General features: G+C 38.6%; 2 protein-coding genes across 3 annotated transcripts in view; one reads left to right on the top strand and one right to left on the bottom strand.

Annotated features, from left to right (window-relative positions):
* Positions 1 to 15,000, top strand: part of LOC138030101 (uncharacterized) — a 239,501-nt gene that overhangs the window by 115,700 nt on the left and 108,801 nt on the right. The gene's annotated exons all lie outside the window — the stretch shown is intronic.
* Positions 3,395 to 15,000, bottom strand: part of LOC138029484 (fibroblast growth factor receptor 3-like) — a 37,418-nt gene continuing 25,812 nt past the window's right edge. Inside the window, exons 7-20 of the mRNA XM_068877206.1 lie at positions 14,681 to 14,778; positions 14,577 to 14,639; positions 12,014 to 12,112; positions 10,858 to 10,876; positions 9,870 to 9,912; positions 9,552 to 9,786; positions 9,148 to 9,258; positions 8,209 to 8,399; positions 7,574 to 7,696; positions 6,594 to 6,664; positions 6,079 to 6,119; positions 5,734 to 5,830; positions 5,391 to 5,490; positions 3,395 to 4,081 (exon numbers count right to left, since the gene is read on the bottom strand). Coding sequence (XP_068733307.1) covers positions 4,013 to 4,081; positions 5,391 to 5,490; positions 5,734 to 5,830; positions 6,079 to 6,119; positions 6,594 to 6,664; positions 7,574 to 7,696; positions 8,209 to 8,399; positions 9,148 to 9,258; positions 9,552 to 9,786; positions 9,870 to 9,912; positions 10,858 to 10,876; positions 12,014 to 12,112; positions 14,577 to 14,639; positions 14,681 to 14,778 — 1,360 coding nt within the window. The 3' untranslated portion in view covers positions 3,395 to 4,012. The remainder of the gene's footprint in view (positions 4,082 to 5,390; positions 5,491 to 5,733; positions 5,831 to 6,078; positions 6,120 to 6,593; positions 6,665 to 7,573; positions 7,697 to 8,208; positions 8,400 to 9,147; positions 9,259 to 9,551; positions 9,787 to 9,869; positions 9,913 to 10,857; positions 10,877 to 12,013; positions 12,113 to 14,576; positions 14,640 to 14,680; positions 14,779 to 15,000) is intronic.

The raw sequence follows: 15,000 nt of genomic DNA, 5'->3' as shown, positions 1-15,000 counted from the left end.
TTTTTTTTTTCATTTTTGGAGTAAGTAGTTTATGATCTAACTCTAGGCGAGAAATGAAGAAAATCTCACCGTAGGAAGATTTTGGCGCGAACGTCCTTAATGTCGAGCCCTGTCACTTTCTGCTTGGGGTTGCTATGACATATAATAAGCAATTACACCTAAATCTCTAATCACAGTCAGAACAGCCAAAGTATCCTATAACCGAATAAAGAAAGCAATGACATCATTGGAATTTGTGAAAAACTTAGCATATATTGAATGAAAATCTCAATACAGATCTAACTGCATTGAAAAACAGCCGTCTTTATAGGGATAAAGGCAAGATTAAGACATACTGTTTCCATGGCAAAAACAATACTTTTTTTGTCAGAAATTGACAGTGAAGATTCATTACAGGTATTAGAAATAGATATTTTTATAGTTAGTTGCAATATTAACTTCATTGTGTGTCATAGTTCAACACTCAATGTTTTGTCATCTCAAACAGTCCTTCTCAGAACTACACTCACCCGGACGATCGTACTTTACTTAATTATGATAGTTAAGAAAATATGGTAACCCATCGGTGCAAGACATCTTGGTGTTATAGCCATGAAGTCATCGACCGTCCGTCCGTAGGTACGTTTACCCGTCTATGTATGACAATGTGACCAGTGGTTTACAGCATACACTTTTGATATTGGACATCCATGTTATGATCAATTGACACCAGTCAATAGAAGGTATCCGTTGACTAGCATCACGTGGCCATATCGCGGGCTCGAGCTTAGAGCTCACCGAGGTCAGCTGTTTTTTTTTTTAAGTTCACCGCTGACCAGTTACTGGTTTTCGATTGGATTGCAAGCTCAACCCAGGTTACAAAAATTGGTTTATCAACGGAGTTGATAATGTAAATTGGCCACCGTACAGAGATTCTAAAAGCTGACGTTTCGAGCGTTAGCCCTTCGTCAGAGCGAATCGAGGGATTATGGGTTACGTGTAGTTTTTATAGTAGAGTAGGAGCTACGCTATTGGTGGTAACATGGCAACGTGAAAAATAGGAATATATTAGTTAAATGAAAAGCGTTCGTTAATACCGTGAGGATTAAGGGTGCCGATTTGAAAGATGAATTTTTGTTCCACATTCTTGCGGCTTTCCGTCGTACCTAATTGTAGGGAAAGGCCGCGGATAGCCATGTGTTTTTTGGAGTGGTTAGGCAGATTAAAATGGCGAGCGACTGGCTTAGATGCATCCTTGTCATTCTTCTCAACATCGCGAAGGTGTTCGCGGAATCGGTCACCTAGTCGTCTACCTGTATCACCAATGTATAATTTATTGCATAACGTATAGGTTATGCAATAAATGACATTTGCGGAGGTACATGTGAAACGATCGGTGATCTTAACAGATCGCTTAGGTCCCGATATCTTGCTAGTGTTAACAATGAAAAGACAAGTTTTGTATCGTGAGCGCGCGCATTTGAAAGTGCCGGGTTGCTCGTTGGTTTTGAGCGCGCTTCTAACTAAAAAGTTGCCTACGTTTTTGTCGCGTTTGAATGAAATAAGTGGAGGTTGCGAAAAGATTCTACCAGTCTCGGGATCATTTTGGAGTAATTTAAAATGATGCTTTTGACTGCGTGATTATGAGGATGGAAAGTGAGGGTGAATGGAATTCTGTCATTCTTATCTTTCTGTGACGTTTGTAGTGACGACTGTCGATCAAATTGTTGGGCGCGATGATGGCCCGCTTTGACCACAGAGACAGGATAGCCACGTTTTTCGAAGAACTGGCACATCTCCTCTGATTTGCTGGAAAAATCGGAGTCATCACTACATAGACGTCGAAGTCTAAGAAATTGAGAATAAGGAATGGAGTTCTTGACATGTGATGGATGTGACGATGAATACAACAAAGAACTGTGTGAATCAGTAGGTTTGTAGTGCACACTAGTACATAGCACGTTGCCTCTAATAGAAACTTTGATATCTAGGAAAGCCAATGAAGTTTCCGAAATTTCCCAGGTATATTTAAGAGCCGGATGAAAAGAGTTGACGGAGGTTATAAATTGATCGAGTTCTTCTCTGCTGGATGAAATAGCGCCGATGCAGTCATCGATGTAGCGGCCGTAGAGTTCAGGTTTGGGGCCGTTGTACTGATTAAAAAATTGGTGTTCAACATATCCTACAAAAAGATTGGCATAGCTAGGTCTCATTCTTGTGCCCATCGCTACATCATTAATTTGTTTGTAATAGTTGCCGGCGAATGAAAAACAGTTAAGCGTTAAAACTAGTCCGGAGAAATTGAAATCGCGGAAAATTTGTAGTGCGTGTGTACTGTCTTTAATGTATGATGGCAACGATTTGACGATAGGCGTCATCATCCTGTCTAAGTAGCTAGAAATAAGTTCGGTGGGGCAACTACAGATTCACACAGTTATTTGTTGTAATCATCGTCACATCCATCACATGTCAAGAACTCCATTCCTTATTCTCAATTTCTTAGACTTCGACGTCTATGTATACCTAAAGTATACCTACCTCCCTACCTACCTACCTACCTACCTACAGAATTCCATTCACCCTCACTTTCCATCCTCGTAATCACGCAGTCAAAAGCATCATTGCTAATAATTTTAAATTACTCCAAAATGATCCCGAGACTGGTAGAATCTTTTCGCAACTTCCACTTATTTCATTCAAACGCGACAAAAACGTACGCAACTTTTTAGTTAGAAGCGCGCTCAAAACTAACGAGCAACCCGGCACTTTCAAATGCGCGCGCTCACGATGCAAAACTTGTGTTTTCATTGTTAACGCTAGCAAGATATCGGGACCTAAGCGATCTGTTAACATCACCGATCGTTTCACATGTACCTCCGCAAATGCCATTTATTGCATAACCTGTACGTTATGCAATAAATTATACATTGGCAAGACAGGTAGACGACTAGGTGACCGATTCCGCGAACAACTTCGCGATGTTGAGAAAAATAACAAAGATGCATCTAAGCCAGTCGCTCGTCATTTTAATCTCCCTCACCACTCCAAAAAGCACCTGGCTATCTGCGGCCTTTCCCAACATCTAGGTAAGACGGAAAGCCGCAAGAATCTAGAACAAAAATTCATCTTCCAAATCGGCACCCTTAATCCGCACGGTATTAACGAACGCTTTTCATTTAACTAATATATTCCTATTTTTCACGTTGCCATGTTATAAACAATAGGGTTGCTCCTACGGTAGTATAAAAACTACACGTAACCCATAATCCATCGATTCGCTCTGACGAGGGGCTAACGCTCGAAAAGTCAGCTTTTAGAATCTCTGTACGGAGGCCAATTTACATTATCAACTCTGTTGATAAACCAAATTTTTGTATACTACTTCCCCACCGACGAAGCACAACAGTTTCTTTAGAAACTACCCTCTTCATTTATTTTTAACTTGACTATCCTGGAATTGACCTTGTAGACGACTTCGCCAATGATGTTAAACTTGATACATTCTAAACTGATTTTTGTATCGTTTTCTTCTCCTTTCTCGTCTGCACACGCACGCTTTTAAAAACTCTCGTCCTTCTACTTTTTCAAATACGCCTTCTCCCACTTCTATGTGAGTTTGGAATTGATTTCCTGGTCAGTTGTATCCACTCGCTTCGGATTCTAAAATCGTTGCCTTCAAGAACTTTATCCCGGAGATCTTTCTGGATGGTGTCAATTCATCTCTGTTTTGGCCTTCCTCTTTCTGTCCCTCTTTTCTGCAATTAATATCTATCCACTACCATTTCCATCAATCTTCGTATTACACAACTCTCATCTTTCCTTACGATATGGCCATATCATGACAATCGTATTTTTTAACAACATTTTTAATAACTTTGGCCAATAAATGGTTGTTGACTGAAAACTAAAAATAATAACCTTGTGTACTCCTACGCTTATGTCTTTGACCATAAAGTATCAATGTCCTTTGTTATAGGGCGCTAGTTGAACTAAAAGAACCAGCAGATTCGTGCATTGGGAACTCATTTTATACTTATGCAGCCAAATCGTCCACGTTGGCGTACAACTGCGTATTGTCATAAATATCCATATTGATCAGTCTCTGTAAATCAAAACAAAAACAATCTTTAAGACAGCACAAATTCTACGTTTTTCGTATTAAATCAAAGCCGCCATATTGATGTCCAATGAACAACAAATGGGCATCCTTGTTGGTGTCGTTGAGTTAACTCAGGACACCAACACGATAGTTGATAATGGAGGGAAACTCGAGACAAAACGTTTCTAATCGATTTATGAACTTCTTGCAATCGAGATAGGATACCGATAATATCATCTTTTACACGATGATTCATACATGTTGAGAAAACAATTTTGCTTCGAAGACACGCTAGTTATTGTGATGTACCAGGTGGCAAACCAACAGAAAACCTATCTAAAACTTCCTATATTTTGCATGGAAATGCTTATATCGGAAAAATAGCTCAGTAACTCCAATTTCTTTTGCTGTAAATTGATCGGCAGGGTAAGGTCAACCTCTCTGCAAATTAAAATTTAAAACATCTGGGGTGGAAAAAGCCACCTTAAATATTCCAGCTGTGAAGATAGATCTGAATCCATTCCAGAGAGTTTTGAAACATTGCAAAGAATTTCTATATGGCCAACGAAATACTCTCCAGCGATAAAGAAATGAGGGTCACCAAGATCGTTTTTGAGAAGACATTTATGGACAAAATATAGGGTGTTCTTGATGGATTTTTCTTGTTATGGTAAGTTACCATACCATTGCTATGGTAAGTTATCACATCATATTACGTACGTCGCATTATTTCGCGTGCAATTTGGAATAAGCAAGCACGAGTACATTTTTTTCAAAGACGCACAAAATTTCACGAGCCCGTAAGGCATGTGCAATTTGGAGTCTTGGAAAAAAATTCACAGACGCTTATTTATTCCAGATTGCACGAGAAAAATCATATGATTACTTATTAATAATATACATGAAAATATACGACATGGTTAAACAGAAGCTATGCCCGCGTATCACGCGATCACGGAGAAATTGCACCATGAATTGCGCCATCCAGGTCTCACATTTGATTGGCTATCAATGCAACAATATCTCCTTTATTGCACTATTTCAACTTTCTGCACTATTTCACTTTTCTGCACTGTGTTTGGGATTAATTGACGTGCCTTTAGCCAATTAACGCCTTCAATTTTTTTTGTGTATTATTAGTAAAGAAACAGTTGCTATTTTTTCATGGAACTATAACATAGCTGCTTTGGTGATATAGTGCTGTAGAGTCAGTCCTCAGAACGGTGCAATTTCTTGCAAGGTTTGGAACGTGTTTGAACCTGGCAATCTTGAGTTACTTTTTTAATACTTAGTGTGCCACTTAGATTCGAACCTTATGTTGATTTTCCATCTTTTTCAGCTTGTCTTTCAAATTAACGAAAGTTGGTCTGGCATTGGGGTCTTCCAACCAGCAAGACATCATTATTTTGTACCTTCAAGAAATAAGACAGAGATATTACAAAACGTTTCATCTATATGGGTATGATCGTTCGATCTTTTCAACCGATTGGAAACGTGCTCTCTTTTTTCATGCTGATCTCCTTGGGGATGTGAGTAGACAAAGGATGTAGTTTTATTAGAACCAATCAAAGGCCCTATTGCGAACCTTTTGGCATGATAACGGTTTGTTATGCAAAAAACCAAGCAGAAACTTTCCAAAACAAGGTTATAGTTACAATTCAATGTCCACATGTTGTGGTTTGGGCATCCTGTATCCTTCTTGAAGCAAATTTGCAATTTTTCTGCCATCCATCCGAGGATATGGTGAACCACCTTAAAAGAAAAGACCATCTTGCAAACATTTGTCATGGTGAGCATTCTGAAATTAGGATATACGATCTACTCTACATTATTGAGAACTTTATTATTAGATGCAATCACTGGTTTAAATTTGGTGCTATATACTGTAAATTCCAAAGCATTTGTCTCTCCATAGGATAGTTTTCTGGATTTTAAATTCCATGAGGGAGGTAATGATGATCTTGGCCGTGATTTACGAATGACCTTAGTGATAGGCCTACCTATAGTGAAAATTTCGTAAAGAAGTACTCCAAAGCTCCATCTATAAAATAATAACAAGAATAATACATTTAATGTGCTCGCATCAATCATTTCACCAACCCTGTCTCTGTTCTGTTTTGCTCTTATGAAGATTCCGAAGGGTACATACACTGTTTCATAAACACATAGTTTGACGAGTTAACGTCTCGTCATAGGTTGGAGATTTCACTTACTTTTAAAAATGTTCCTATTTCGTCTGCATTTATGCTATGAGAATGAAATTAATATCATTTTAATGCACCTTGAATATAGTGTTATATTCAAAAAAATACCCTTTCGTTTGAACATTTTTTTCCTACTGCCACGACCTCGGCCCTCGCTCGGTTAGTAATGCACTCTAAAATAAAATATATTATCCTCTGTATGAGGTCGTTTGTGTTCATTTTTTGAGCAAAAAGCCACAAAATCACTGCAAGATAGTTTTAAATATGCGTGAGTGTATAAATGAGGCGATGGTGTGAGTGCGAGAACTTACACATCACTCTTGGTTGTGTAGGTTCCATACGTAAGCGCTTCGTATGCCGTCCATTTTACAGGCAGGCGGCCCTAGTTTATTTTGTAACAAAATAAATCATTTCAACAATAAATCGTCATTTATAAAGATACAGGCCTCACGCTGAAAGAAGAAAAAAAATATATTAGCATTCCTTGCTTACTTTTCCTCTTTTCCCTAACAATCTGTCTCTGGGTTTTGTTCTTCAATTGTTTGCTTTATCATCTCCGCTATGTTGATGCCAATGGAATTGTCGTGTTTCATTTATACCCCCAGCTTGGGAGCGATATCAATTTTGGTAACGTGCTCTAAGTTAAGGTACAGACCCTTACAAATCTGGAGCAGAATGTTGTTTTAGGGACTCCGCGTGTTAGACCAAACATTCCTGTATACCGCCAACAGAGAACAAGTTAACGTGGACAATTCTTGGTTTGCACTCACGTGACACGGAGGCCATGTTGGACGGCAAAACAATGCAATTCTCTTTTCGCAGAATTTGCATAATAATAAAGTTTAGTTCCCAGCGGAGAGAGACGTTATTGTTCTTGTCATCCAACATGGCCGTCGTGACGTTAGATGCAAACCATCAATAGCGAATGAAATATTATTGGGGTATTTCAGAAAAAAAATTCTATGAAGCTCTTAGAAAGTTGGGTATTTTCGGCTTTTCCTTGTGAGCTTTCTCACAGTTCTTGGTACTCTTTAAGTGGAAAAAGATCAAGCAGTCTCTGTAGACCATTCATCCACTTTTTTAACTTTTAAGGAGAGTTTTACGTACCATGCAATTTTCTCATTTTGTTTAATTGCATGCACACGGTTTGAAAGCTACAAACACAGCCCATTTTTTAAATTACTCGCTTATCAAAATTTTTACTTTTTCTGGATTGAATAGGGTTAAGGAACGCAAGTTTCCTTTTGCGATACAGTCTGCGTTCTGCTCTCTTAGTAATTTCTCACTTTACCTTCGTCTTCCTTTCATAAATGTTTTCCTGTTGCACATCTCTGGCCATTCCAAAGTCTGTCACTTTACAAGTCTCTCTTTCTCCAACCAGCACATTACGAGCGGCAAGATCTCTATGAATGATCTGCGGTAGAACACGGTGTTATTGAGGCAAGACTTTGTTACAGTAGCTCTATGAATGAACAGTTTGTAACTTTATAATTCTACTAATGGTGATATTTCCTTGCGTCTGCCACACGTCATCCTTGAGAAAAGCTGATCTATCAGTTAACAGGCCAGTACGGGGAATCATAAGTAGACAGAGCAGTAGGTCGATAGCAGGGTGCCTTGTAGCTTGGAAACTGAATAATTGATTACAACAGTTGAGAGAATCTCTTCATGAGAGAAGTGGTTATGTCATGTCACTAATTGAAAACTTTGTGGTTGCTTTGGTTAAGGTTTGGTACCGTTATCAGCGAACTGTACTTTCTTTGAATTACTGAACTTGAATTTCTTGAAGAAAGTCACTTCATGCCATCAGCACTTTACCAGGAGAGTTTCATTATACGAAAAAAATAGCTTGCCTTGGCACTCGTTGCTAAGGCCACATAAAACTTGCTAGAGCTGTAAATTATCTGAAAGGATAAGCCAACTCACAGATCTTGAAGAAAGGTATTTCATTCCATCAGCGATTTGCCAAGCAAATTTCATCAGCTGTTGTGACGTCAGATTTGTTTGGGGTTTGATATCTGGATCTTTGTAGTAGGTGTCATGCAAACCACGGCTCTTTCTCAAGTAACCCAAGAGATCACCATAGGGGACATATTCTATCAACACGAATAATGGCTCTGCAAATGACAAGATAGGCGAATTGTAAGCGGCCCTGAATGCGTTCCTTAAGCGCATTTAAGAAAGCTGTCTATCTGTCGGAAACATGAGATACGATAAAATACTAATTTTATAGCTCCTCCTTAGAGGGGCTAGGTCACGCTATTTTAGGCATTTTCAGCACTGATCGAATGGTCATTGAATTAACTAAAACACAGGGAAGCAAAGAAGGGACATGGATGGACAAAACTGGAGAGGATTGAAATGGATTGAATTTGGGTAAATTTGAAAAACCTCGGCCCACCTTTTTTCAAATTTATATAAGTCTGTATCAAAATGTCATTTACAAAGCTAGAAAATCATTCTCAGTTGTTATGTGGCCGTGATTTTGCAAATGAAAGACTCTTGCTCTGCCAATTTGACGTTTAGAGCTCATAATAAACAAAATAGCGTGACCTAGCCCCTTTAAACAGCTTTCCTCAGCTCGCCGACAAAACGTCATTCGAACTGAAATAGTGACCACAAAAGCCCACTCAAACACCTTAAAACGTAGTCAAGTACACTTTGATAAGGCTGTGAGTATTTTGGATAGAATTGACAGTTTTGGTTTGAATAGAATATGATGTTAAGAATTATGTCAATACAAGATTATTCCTCTCATTGGAGTACATCTTTCATCTGCACAATTCTTCATATCATACTCAGCCTCACCCACTGACTGTTACTAAATAATGTTATTGAACGACACTGTGTGTGCTGATAGCTTACCTGATTGAGTTACGCAGCCCATTAGTTTAATAACATGTGCATGTGGTTTCAAGGTCTTCATCACTTCAAGCTCTGATAATAAGTCTTTCTTGTCTGACTCAGGAGCGCCAGCTACGAAAGACCGAAAAAAAAACTTAATTGGTTTGAAGGGCTGACGTTTCTCAGGAACAACCTCTTGAACCATCGACGAAAGAATGATTAACACTATTTTCTCGCCATGCATATCCACTTGCAAGAACGCAAGAAGAATTGACCGTAAACAATATTAAACTATATCAATTTTGAAAACGAGACAAGATTGTGCATTGGATTTTTTCAGTAGAGTTCACTGTTTATGCAATGATCACAGAAATTGCAACTACACAGCCATCATTTTAATCGTGTATGAAGACTCATCTACTAACCTTTCAACATTTTCACTGCCACCAGTGTTTTCTGAGGCATTCCTCGGAGACCATCCGCTGTTGCCTTGGCAACTTGACCAAAAGCACCTTTTCCAATAATCTTCTCAATGGTCACATGAGGTCTGGGAATTTCCCACGAGCGTGTAGAAGGATTAAGAGGCGCGTATTGGCCCCCTTTCAAGTCATTGGGTGGGGTGGGTCGCTGGCATCCAACACTTCCCATTTCCATCGAATGCTAAAAAAAGAATTCAATAATAATCTCTGTTTCGTAAAAGACGATAAGAGTGAAAAAGGGAAATGCTCATCATACAAGCATACCGTGTTTCCCGGTGCATTGTCATATGATGACTCTTGATAAGCCCTTTATAAAAAAGGAGGAAAATGAGCAAAAAAGAACAACAACGAAAAAAGAAAAAAAAGAACAAGTAAGGAAAGAAAGAAAGAAAGAAAGAAAGAAGGGGAATAAAACAAAGGAAAAGAGAAAGAAACAAAACAAAACAAGGATATGCGTCAAAGGTTACTTTTTGAAGTCAATTTGGTCATAAAACGAAACTTAAATAATGATGAATAAACCACGAATTGGCGTTTATCTGCCCCTGTATAACTTATTGTGTAACATAACTTCTTCTTATCATCATCATCATCATCATCATCATCATCCACATCATCATCATTATTATCATTGTCATTATCATTATCATTATCATTATTATTATGGCAGTATACAAACTTCTGGATGCCCAGACCTATAACAAATCAATAGACTTTAATTCGCGGAGCATTAGCCGTGACGTCACATGAAAACACCCCATAACTTATTGTTGTCATATTATGAAACAATACAATACAGTACACACTTTACTGACCACTCCCCATGGCGGCTTTTCAGGACCAAGGAAACACAATCCGGAAGCAGCCTAGTTGATTATTTACAAGCGCAGCTGAGCTGTTGAACCAGGGACTACCAGGAGCAAATTCAACGAGTGGTCAGAACGTGTATTGAACCTGGGATCCCCGGATCTCAAGGCAAGGGCGTCCTAAGAACTTGGCCGCACTGCCTTTTTCAAACAACCGACAGTGTTACTTCTACAGCCAGTATATAAAATCATTTAGATAGAACACATCCCCCATATGTCTAAAAATGTCTACTTTGTAGTCACTTTATAGAGATCACGCTGCCTTTAGTAAATAACCCATGAAAAGGTGTCATGTGATGAATAACGCCAAATAATGTGCAATCATGCACCGGTGAAATTGGGTGAGAGAATCAAATATAAGACAATAAGTGCAATTAGCTCTTGATTACCTTTTCTGTCCTCCAATTCCTAGAAAATAAATTAAAAAAGAACATTAATAAACTACTGAAAAACTGATGGTGGTATGGTCATATTCGATTGACCTTTCAGGAGCGTGAGTCTGAATAACCTAATTTTGTTTTTCTTCTACGGAAAGTCAACAAAACCTGCCTGTTAATAATTGTGAGCAAAATAATCTGGAGAAACTTTGTCCCGTCTGCATTGGAAGCTTTTGTGGAACCAGATTTTGAGAACAAATTTCCCATATGAATTTTTGATTATTTGGAAATACACCCATTCAGACGCAAGCTCCCCCTCCAAGGGAGGCCATACTACCTAACTTCGCAAACTTTCATACGGCAAATGTTGCCGTGAGAGTACATGAGTTAATGTAAATAAATATTGGGAAAAACGAAACTCATAAAGCTCATGCCTGTGAAATTTCTTCTTCCAGGTTAAGATCTTGCAACACATCCTCAGTTTCTTATTGTTTTCCCCGCTTATTGGCAACAAAACACTATTTCCTTCTCTCCCCTCAATCTCAACACCTGGAACAGGCTTACTTTCTCTTGAGGACAAAACATTAACAGGATCCCAAAGTCACACAGGAAAGTGGAACAATATACCAACGACCACTCGAAAGTTGGCTTTGTTCAAATAACACTGAACTTGAGTTCAAACCCAGACTGTTCTTAAATACTCTATGTCGTTAAGCCACCTCGCAGAAGGTGCAGCATTTTGTAAGGAGCTTTGCATAAGCTTTTTTTCACTCTTTTCTAATAGAGAAAAATAAACCATGCATGTTGTTCTTCTTTTAAGTCAAGTTTCACAACTTTTGACCACAAACTCTGTGACACGTTCAAGGACATATTGTTCGCAAAGATCAGAGTGCAGAATTCTCGTTTTTGCTTCGAAAATTAGACCTCTAATTTCATTGGATCCCTTTAGGACGCAGCTCTATTGTTTTCAGAGTTAGGGTTCATTGTTTTGTATCGTTCTTTGTGTCAATTGTTGTCTGAACCAATCCCGAGAGCCGTTGTAATAGCTGCGTACTGACCCTGAAAAATAGCAGTACCTGGTTGCTATGAAAATCGTGGCTAGTGAGGTGGAGGCAGTAAACACAAACACCAGAACAACATTTATGATGATTAATAAAATGATAGTTACCTCTTCTATGCAGCCAAATAATATAAACAATGAGACCAACAATGATCGCAACGAGTATAACGATCACAGCGACAAAAATGGTGCAGCTACATTTCTCAACTGAAAAAGGGAATGTATCACAAACAGATGACTCAACGCTCTAGGAGATTTTGCACTACTAAACGTAGACTTAAAATATTAAAAAAAGAAAAGTTGTTCCTTGACTCCATTCCGGAGTGTCTTTTACAATGGTACTGGTATATTTTGTCACTACTTATACACAGCTTTACACTTGTATTGCGTTGGGAAAACCAAGGGCATGTGCAGTAAAGAGAAATGGCTCATATTGCTGTTTGCGGTTGTTTTCTCGGAAACTTGACGAAAATAGGTCGTCCATCTGAGTGAAGTACTTATTTCTTTGTCTGATTAAGATTTTTGGTTGCAACTGCAGAATTTAGATTCACACAGGGCCACTACACACAAATTAGTCAGGAGCTTTTCGAGAACGAAGTATGGGGTAATAGGTACTTTGTTTATTTATTGTTTTTCGTGGCAAATAACTAAATTGTGAACATGAACGGTGCCCTGTGGCTAGTTAAACTATACTCATTATCGCCAACAGGTGACAGTCTCAACACAGGCGCCCCATGCTCAGTGTGAGGGAATATAAGGATATATAAGGGAAAACAAGACCTGAGACCTGAGAAGATAATTTTACGAAAAAATTCTATATTAAAAAGCCTAACCTAATTGCCGTTCTGGGTCGCTTCCCTCCTATGAAGTTTTTTTGCGGATTTGACGCGAATTGAGCCAGTTCCTCGGTTGTCAACGGTTATAGTTAAATACCAAAGCTGAACACTCAATTCTCACGAGCCCACCTAATTCAGTCAAATATTCCTTGTTAAAAAGATTCCCACCGTTAAAATTCCACCGTAGAATTCAAGGGCAAAGGGTTTTCTTTCATCTCAATCCGCTAGCCGCGCAATTGAAGCCCTGCCAGTTGTGTCAGGAGGCTGTTAGTGTCCCCAACGAATCGATAAACGATAAAAAAGACCCTCTTTAACAATCAACGCCACACGGCGACCGTTGAGTTTCCGCTTGGTTACGACTCTTTGATTATCGATTCGTTTGGGAGACTAACAGCCACCTGACGTCGCTGACAGGGCTTCGATTGCGCGGCAAGCGGATTGAAATGAAAGAACAACTTTTGCCCTTGAATTCTACGGTGGGATTTTATCTGTCGGAATATTTTAACCAGGAATATTTGACTGAATTTGGTGGGCTCGAGTGAATTGAGCGCTCAGCTTTAGTATTTTACTATAACCGTTGACAACCGAGAACTGATAATGGCTCAATTCGCGTCGAATCTGCAAAACAATCCTCACAGGAAAGAAGCGACCTACAAGGGCAATAAGGTTAGGCATTTAATATAGAACTTTTTTGTAAAATTGTCTTCTCAAGTCTCAGGTCTTGTCTCCCCATACAAATCCTTATATTCCCTCACACTGAGTTTGGGGCTTCTGTGGTCTCAAGAGTACAGGCATTATAAATGAATCTGGTGCATCTGGTGCGTAACCGTCGTGTACTTCGGGAAACGAGTGACAAAGCAAAACGCTTATAACTGCGCTCTATGAGACTTACTTACTTCCTAGAAAGCAATTGAGATTTCTTTTGTTACGAATGAAATATGAACAGGATCTTCTCCTGCTTTTCAGGGTAGAAACAGGACTTATATTTTTTAAAAATACAACCACACTTTTGAGTTTCAGGAACATGTTTCAACGTTTCAAACATCATCATCATCAACGCTAGCCAGTGAGTGTCACATTAGCATTTTTGCAAGATTAATCCATACAATTATGTATATAACTATCAGTGCAATGATTCTTTGTAGATTAAATGTTCGTTACAAGCATATAAATTCAAACTAACCAATAATTTTATAGAAAACACACATGACATAACGGTAAAAGTTTAAAAGTGTAACGCTAAACTAACATGATCAACTTGTTTGTTGAGTTCGAGTTTTAACCGCTCAATGTGGAAGCCCTCCTTGATTTTAAGTTGATGCAAAGAGGTAGCATTATCAATAATTTTGAAGCAAGAGACATCACAATTCAGTATCTTGACAATTTTTGGAAAAACTAAGATGCTTGAAAATATGAGAATATTTATCCCAAAAAAGGTTCTCATTTACACTTGTGCAAAAAAGCCTGTTGGTTTCACCAACGTAGCGAGAACCACAGCCCTCACAAGTAAATTTGTACATAAAGGACTTTACTCCGGATTCTCTAAATCACGTGTTGTGTACAACTTTACTTGTGCAGGTTTTGGTTCTCGCTACGTTGGTGAAACCAATAGGCATTTTTACACACGTGTAAATGAGAACCATTTTTGCACAAATGCTAATGTGACACCGTCACTATGGCTAGCTAGCGCTGATCATGATGTTTGAAACATCGAAACATGTTCCTTAAACTAAAAAGTGTGGTTGTATTTTTAAAAATATTAGTAACGCTTGTGCTATCAAGACCCTTTGGAAAAACATAACTAAACCGAAATTGAAGCTTTTAAAAAATCATACCATCTGCTTTTGTAGTAGTTTTGTCTGTGGGCGACGTGGCTGGAGTTTTTATGACTGGTGGAACTCCAATGATCGACGATGCATTGACATTTAATTCTCCAAGCCTTCCATCCACAATAGCATTTCGAATTGTGGAAATATATGGTCTTCTGCAACCTCAATGTTGAACCTCAAGACCAACTCAAAGATCAGGCTTCCACATCTACAACCGTAAATATTAGACATTCGTATAATCATGCTATATTAAAATGAAGTCAAATTTTACCAGCCCGGTGGTGATGATTGCGCCATCGATATAACATTCACGTTTTTTCTAACTATGTGCTATTAGTGTAATTACAAATGTGATTATTAAAAATTTTCTGCGCTGATTGGGTGCACTTGAACTGATTATTGTACGATAATCATCTATTAAGTCTTTTTT

Source organism: Montipora capricornis, chromosome 13, assembly GCF_036669925.1.
Source record: "Montipora capricornis isolate CH-2021 chromosome 13, ASM3666992v2, whole genome shotgun sequence".
NCBI lineage: Eukaryota > Metazoa > Cnidaria > Anthozoa > Scleractinia > Acroporidae > Montipora > Montipora capricornis.
Note: the sequence above shows the minus strand (reverse complement) of the source record. Positions and strands in the feature narration are given on the sequence as shown.